The 8,409-nt window shown below is 41.5% G+C and overlaps 1 protein-coding gene across 1 annotated transcript; it reads right to left on the reverse strand.

Annotated features, from left to right (window-relative positions):
• Window positions 1-3,286: 3,286 nt before the first annotated feature.
• Window positions 3,287-6,095, reverse strand: LOC132559452 (serine/threonine-protein kinase fray2-like). The gene is made up of 2 exons (XM_060224071.1): window positions 5,949-6,095; window positions 3,287-4,822 (listed from the first exon to the last, which is right to left on the reverse strand). Exons 1-2 carry the CDS (start codon window positions 6,093-6,095, stop codon window positions 3,287-3,289), a joined length of 1,683 nt encoding a protein of 560 aa, XP_060080054.1.
• Between the last annotated feature and the right edge of the window lie 2,314 nt (window positions 6,096-8,409).

The following is an 8,409-nucleotide window of genomic DNA, read 5'->3' on the forward strand; positions in this document are numbered from 1 at the left end:
CCTCGCAGATAATGACCCAACGACACCACGTGGAGCTATAAAGATCCCGTACTGTCCTCTGGTCAAGGGGCCACTAACGGGAACTTTCTGTAAGAAACAAAAACATTGACACTTTTTTACTAAAGCACAACGGTTTTAGTTCCGATAAATTTCACGAATAAAAATTCATCATGGGAAAGAATGACGGTAGCTGTTATATACATGGAACCTGAAAACTAGGTACAGTCGAGGACTTATCGTTTGATCCACAGGGACATGAAAACTAGGTACAGTCGAGAACTTATCGTTTGACTCACAGGGACATGAAAACTAGGTACAGTCGAGAACTTATCGTTTGACTCACAGGGACATGAAAACTAGGTACAGTCGAAGACTTATCGTTTGATCCACAGGGACATGAAAACTAGGTACAGTCGAGGACTTATCGTTTGATCCACAGGGACATGAAAACTAGGTACAGTCGAGGACTTATCGTTTGATCCACAGGGACATGAAAACTAGGTACAGTCGAGGACTTATCGTTTGATCCACAGGGACATGAAAACTAGGTACAGTCGAGGACTTAAATGTTCAAATGTTTATTACACTTTTGCCCTCACTTTAGATAATCAAATGGCGTCGTGCATTATCAGATGGCGTTGTGACATAACAATGGAGATCATGGAAATAGAGTGATCAATAACTTGACGTAGAAATGCCTGTTTTCTACCATATTTGCCTGAAAAATCAATCATATGAAGAAAAGAATTTTACACTCGTTTCCGTTTGATATATGATTTATAAAATTCGTCACAAATTCTTCATTTAACGCCAAAGGCTGGCTTAAGAGTCGTTAAGAAACTCATATAAGATCACATGTTTACGGGACATAGTTAATGAATATGCAAATTAGAGACTGATAGTCACTAAGATTATCTCAGGGTCTGACAAACATTGTACATATAATATTTATCTTAAAAATGTTTTGTATCAAAATTTGGACCGGACATTCCAGATCTCAACATCAATTAGTTGGAGTTTTCTCTCAGTTTTTCTCTCTTCTAAACAAATTTGTGATACAATTGTAGTTTTAAACAGAAAACTTTAACCATGTATTTTAACAGTCTAGAGTGTGAGAATACATTTACTCTGTGTGATATGACTCCCTTTAAGGGCCCCTTAAATGATAGATTTTCTTATCAGCGATATACATTCTTAATTCATTATACGGCCTTTAAAATCATTTCCTATGAATCGGAAAGTTATCTTCACAATTTCGAACACTTTGTTTTAATTAAGAAGTCATGTTGTTTAAAGTTGTTTGAAGTGAACACCATTCATTCTTGTTTGTTTGCGGGGTATCCAGCTGAGAGAAATCTGTTTCTGATTTTAAAAAAAAATCGACATCTTATTTTCTATGGGAGTATAGAAGTTTCGTAACAGTACCGATTTAAATAACAGTGGAAGACGGAGGTTCTCTTACAGCAAATGAAACCAGGGGCGATGATGATGATGATGATGATGATGATGATGATGATGATGATGATGATGCTAGTGGCGACGATGATAATGATGATGATGATGATGATGATGATGATGATGGTTGTGGTGATGATAATGATGATGTTGATGATGTATGTATGTATGTACGTACGACAGAAAAATACCCTGTTGTGAGCCCCATCTGCATATAGGTGCTATGTTACGTCATTTCCGCTTACATATCGCTGTTAGAAGGGAATTTATGATCGACACCTTACATAGGACCACACTTCTACTTATCATCCTCCGGTTCACTCTGGAGAGCGAAACTTGATACCAGGCCGTGATATAATAACACTGTTAGCTTTATATATAGACACACAACGTAGCAAGTCAGACTGACGTGGAGATGACATAGGGACGAAAATAAAGTAATCATTTTTCATCTCGCCTCGAAACTTGTAAATGATTAAGATTGGCTCTGTTCTTTTATTCATCACTTTTATCAAGAATCTCGCTGGGACATTTTCCATCAATTATTTTTAGTTGAGGCTCGGATCGACCAAATATAAAAAAATTATATATATCTTAAAAACATTTTAGATCGATAGCGTAAATGTCAGCTTGACCTGTTCTACGTAAGTGTTTTCATGTTTGGAATAGGCACTGAAACTGATACCGACGCTATACATCTCAACAGTTTTCTCGTGAATATTTTGATGTGTTTTTCAGATTGGTATAAATCACAAATGTTGTACATACAAAATCACCTCGGAGAGCATCTGTCATCCATCAAATAGGTGAACAAAGCATGATTTACTGAAATAGTTCAAAAGATTTTTTTTAAATACACTCAAATTTTAGATACACTTTTATAGTATTTTTTCTTATGGGTAGAATTTCAATAAATGTGTACTTCGTTGTTTGTTTCAGTATTTATTCCAATAATCTAAGTTGAAAAAAATATATTTACATACTACGAAAGCTAACTAGACGTTGAAAATGTTACAACGTATTCTTAAACTCTGACACCGAACACCCTTGACGCGCTCAGGGTCACTTCTAATGCTTGACCCTTGTGGTCACTTCAAAAGAAATGTCCATCATATTTGCCTGGTGGTTTTCTTGACCACTCAGTCGGGAGTCTACTTTATGGTCACGGGTTATGATCACGTGTACATTAAGATAAGTGTTTGCCATGAATAGATTATAATTTCAGATTTGTAAAGTGACTGTTGTTCTTTCTCTTAATTTTGATATTTCGAGAAAATAGAATTTGTTTCTGTTTTATTTATTTATGTATTATATATATATAGAATGTAAAGTGAAATTTTATAAAACGAGCCTTGGAAGGCTTTTTTATGATTTTAGTGAACAACCAATTTTTAGATTATTTATTCATCACATAACAATGCAAATTTCAATTTTAACATATTATAATCAAACAAAGGCAGCCATTTTGTTACGCAATTTTCAAGTCATGACGTGACGTCATTGTCCATTTTATGATTCACAATCGCCGATTTCTGAGTGCCGCAGTCAATGAATTTGACATGATTAACTGGATAACTCGCCGATTTCCGACAACAAGAAACCTATAGAGTCAGTGGTTTTCAGCATTCTCCCCCCCCCTCTCTCTCTCTCTCTCTCTCTCTGGTCTCTCTCTCCCTCGTTGATGAAGTGTTGGAGATTTTGGTTCTGAAGTTGGTATCTCTCTCCCTCGTTGATGAAGTTTTGGAGTTTTTGGTCCCGAAGTTGGTCTCTCTTTCCCTCGTTGATGAAGTGTTGGAGTTTTTGGTCCCGAAGTTGGTCTCTCTCTCCCTCGTTAATGAAGTTTTGGAGTTTTTGGTCCTGAAGTTGGTCTCTCTCTCTGTCCCTCGTTGATGAAGTGTTGGAGTTTTTGATCCCGAAGTTGGTCTCTCTCTCCCTCGTTGATGAAGTGTTGGAGTTTTTGGTCCTGAAGTTGGTCTCTCTCTCCCTCGTTGATGAAGTGTTGGAGTTTTTGGTCCTGAAGTTGGTCTCTCTCTCCCCCTCGTTGATGAAGTGTTGGAGTTTTTGGTCCCGAAGTTGGTCTCTCTCTCTCCCTCGTTGATGAAGTTTTGGAGTTTTTGGTCCCGAAGTTGGTCTTTCTTTCCCTCGTTGATGAAGTTTTGGAGTTTTTGGTCCTGAAGTTGGTCTCTCTCTCCCCCTCGTTGATGAAGCGTTGGAGTTTTTGGTCCCGAAGTTGGTCTCTATCTCTCCCTCGTTGATGAAGTGTTGGAGTTTTTGGTCCTGAAGTTGGTGTCTCTCTCCCTCGTTGATGAAGTGTTGGAGATTTTGGTCCTGAAGTTGGTCTCTCTCTCTCCCTCGTTGATGAAGTGTTGGAGTTTTTGGTCCCGAAGTTGGTGTCTCTCTCCCTCGTTGATGAAGTGTTGGAGTTTTTGGTCCTGAAGTTGGTCTCTCTCTCTCCCTCGTTGATGAAGTGTTGGAGATTTTGGTCCTGAAGTTGGTCTCTCTCTCTCTCCCTCGTTGATGAAGTGTAATCTAACAGCCACTTACACCTCCGGAATGTATGACATATTGGAGTTTTTGGTCCTGAAGTTGGTCTCTCTCTCTCCCTCGTTGATGAAGTGTTGGAGATTTTGGTCCTGAAGTTGGTCTCTCTCCCTCGTTGATGAAGTGTTGGAGTTTTTGGTCCTGAAGTTGGTCTCTCTCTCTCCCTCGTTGATGAAGTGTTGGAGATTTTGGTCCTGAAGTTGGTCTCTCTCCCTCGTTGATGAAGTGTTGGAGTTTTTGGTCCTGAAGTTGGTCTCTCTCTCTCCCTCGTTGATGAAGTGTTGGAGTTTTTGGTCCCGAAGTTGGTGTCTCTCTCCCTCGTTGATGAAGTGTTGGAGTTTTTGGTCCTGAAGTTGGTCTCTCTCCCTCGGTGATGAAGTGTTGGAGTTTTTGGTCCTGAAGTTGGTCTCTCTCTCTCTCCCTCGTTGATGAAGTGTTGGAGATTTTGGTCCTGAAGTTGGTCTCTCTCTCTCTCCCTCGTTGATGAAGTGTTGGAGTTTTTGGTCCCGAAGTTGGTGTCTCTCTCCCTCGTTGATGAAGTGTTGGAGATTTTGGTCCTGAAGTTGGTCTCTCTCTCTCTCCCTCGTTGATGAAGTGTTGGAGTTTTTGGTCCTGAAGTTGGTCTCTCTCTCTCTCCCTCGTTGATGAAGTGTTGGAGTTTTTGGTCCCGAAGTTGGTGTCTCTCTCCCTCGTTGATGAAGTGTTGGAGATTTTGGTCCTGAAGTTGGTCTCTCTCTCTCTCCCTCGTTGATGAAGTGTTGGAGTTTTTGGTCCTGAAGTTGGTCTCTAACGACCGTTCTTTGTTCAGGCTAGCTACATTGTTGGACTATCATTTAAGTGTACCGTGGTTTAGAAATTTAGATTTCCCGATATTAGATCCCAAAAATTTTGCTATCGTTATTTACCTTGTACATTTTCAACTAAATCTATCAAACTTTAAACGTCGCCTTTGACTGGCCTGGAGAGCCGTGTTATAATTTTACTAGTAAAGGAAAGATTTTACTGAATTTCTACGAATTTGTCAAGCTACCCAAGTTATATGGACCGCATAATTCAAAGATAGTGTATGTCTTTCAAATACACATTGGAGCATCATATATATCTCATTTAAAAACAAAAAAGACAGGAAAATATCCAGTTTAGAAAACAAAAAGTTCAATTATTTTCTCAAATGTGAGTTATGAAATATTCGGACAAGGTATACTTAAATTTCCCTTTGGTTTCGAACAGGAATGCGACAAAAAAATTAGGTCTAAGATAAATTATACTCAATTAATTTGAATAACAATTTAGTCTCCTGACCATATATGTGCTTTTAATAAAATTATATATATAATAAACATATATAGGTAAACACAGACTTAGATAGAAACGATCTGCTCGGTATTTCATAGATTACCTACTTACTCGTTCCCACACAGTATAATAAGTCGATCGGAGGGAGGTAATTATAAAAGCCATCATTTTATGAAGTATGTCGTTAAAAGGGGTTAGAGGGTAATTAAAGGGAAATGTCCGTGTTCTTTTTAATTATCTAGGAACACACTGTATTTACGTTGCCTGTCTGCGCAGTGTCATATAGTGCGATAACGTCTTCACATGTTAGAGGGGCGGTGCGAAGGTCGGGACGAACACAGGGGGTGTTTTTAACGTTTATTCGTAATCTAACAGCCACTTACACCTCCGGAATGTATGACATATATGTTTGTTGATAGTCGTGTTACATGATCACAATCGTGTTTACAGCTATTGATCTAGCATTCAGAAGGAAGTCTATCAACGATGAATACGGAGGTCAACTAGGCAAGTGATAAAATGTTAATTTTCATGGAGTCAAATGGATATCTGTATATTAAAAACTGTCTAAAACTATCCATGTTCCACACCCTCCTCCACATTTCCCCTCCACCTTCCCCAAGTCCCTTTTCAGTGCTCCACCATTAACCCTCTACCTTCTTCAAGCCCCGCTTCATTTCTGCACCGCCAACTAACTTTACAAAGTCTTTGACATCTATCTCCGCATTCTCCTGCACTCCACACCTCCATAACACCATAATTACACGTGCCTCTCCCATCCACCCTCCAATTTCCACCTCCATAACAACATAATTACACGTACCTCCCCCATCCACTTTCCACTCCACACCTCCATAACACCATAATTACACGTACCTCTGACATCCACCCTCCACTCCACACCTCCATAACACCATAATTACACATACCTCTGACATCCACCCTCCACTCCACACCTCCATCACACCATAAACACACGTACCTCTGACATCCACCCTCCACTCCACACCTCCATAACACCATAATTACACGTACCTCCCCAATCCACCCTCCACTTCCCACCTCAATAGCACCATAATTACACGTACCTCTGACATCCACTCCACACCTCCATCACACCATAATTACACGTATCTCTGACATCCACCCTCCACTCCACACGTCCATAACACCATAATTACACGTACCTCTGACATCCACCCTCCACTCCACACCTCCATAACACCATAATTACACGTACCTCTGACATCCACCCTCCACTCCACACCTCCATAACACCATAATTACACGTACCTCTGACATCCACCCTCCACTCCACACCTCCATAACACCATAATTACACGTACCTCTGACATCCACCCTCCACTCCACACCTCCATAACACCATAATTACACGTACCTCTGACATCCACCCTCCACTCCACACCTCCATAACACCATAATTACACGTATCTCTGGCATCCACCCTCCACTCCATACCTACATAACACCATAATTACACGTACCTCTGACATCCACTCCACACCTCCATAACACCATAATTACACGTACCTCTGACATCCACCCTCCACTCCACACCTCCATAACACCATAATTACACGTACCTCTGACATCCACCCTCCACTCCACACCTCCATAACACCATAATTACACGTACCTCTGACATCCACCCTCCATTCCACACCTCCATAACAGCATAATTACACGTACCTCTGGCATTCACCCTCCACTCCACACCTCCATAACACCATAATTACACGTACCTCTGACATCCACCCTCCACTCCACACCTCCATAACACCATAATTACACGTACCTCTGACATCCACCCTCCACACCTCCATAACACCATAATTACACGTATCTCTGACATCAACCCTCCACTCCACACCTCATAACACCATAATTACACATACCTCTGACATCCACCCTCCACACCTCCATAACACCATAATTACACGTACCTCTGACATCCACCCTCCACTCCACACCTCCATAACACCATAATTACACGTACCTCTGACATCCACCCTCCACTCCACACCTCCATAACACCATAATTACACGTACCTCTGACATCCACCCTCCACTCCACACCTCCATAACACCATAATTACACGTACCTCTGACATCCACTCCACACCTCATAACACCATAATTACACGTACCTCTGACATCCACCCTCCACACCTCCATAACACCATAATTACACGTACCTCTGACATCCACCCTCCACTCCACACCTCCATAACACCATAATTACACGTACCTCTGACATCCACACTCCACACCTCCATAACACCATAATTACACGTATCTCTGACATCCACCCTCCACTCCATACCTACATAACACCATAATTACACGTACCTCTGACATCCACCATCCACTCCACACCTCCATAACACCATAATTACACGTACCTCTGACATCCACCCTCCACTCCACACCTCCATAACACCATAATTACACGTATCTCTGACATCCACCCTCCACTCCACACCTCCATAAGACCATAATTACACGTACCTCTGACATCCACCCTCCTCTCCACACCTCCATAACACCATAATTACACGTACCTCTGCCATCCACCCTCCACTCCACACCTCCATAACACCATAATTACACGTACCTCTGACATCCACCCTCCACTCCACACCTCCATAACACCATAATTACACATACCTCTGACATCCACCCTCCACTCCACACCTCCATAACACCATAATTACACGTACCTCTGACATCCACCCTCCACTCCATACCTACATAACACCATAATTACACGTACCTCTGACATCCACTCCACACCTCATAACACCATAATTACACGTACCTCTGAGATCCACACTCCACACCTCCATAACACCATAATTACACGTACCTCTGACATCCACCCTCCACTCCACACCTCCATAACACCATAATTACACGTATCTCTGACATCCACCCTCCACTCCACACCTCCATAACACCATAATTACACGTACCTCTGACATCCACCCTCCACTCCACACCTCCATAACACCATAATTACACGTACCTCTGACATCCACCCTCCACTCCACACCTCCATAACACCATAATTACACGTACCTCTGAGATCCACACTCC

Source organism: Ylistrum balloti, unplaced genomic scaffold, assembly GCF_031769215.1.
Source record: "Ylistrum balloti isolate Yb309-2 unplaced genomic scaffold, AGI_CSIRO_Ybal_v1 Utg370916, whole genome shotgun sequence".
Taxonomy (NCBI): domain Eukaryota; kingdom Metazoa; phylum Mollusca; class Bivalvia; order Pectinida; family Pectinidae; genus Ylistrum; species Ylistrum balloti.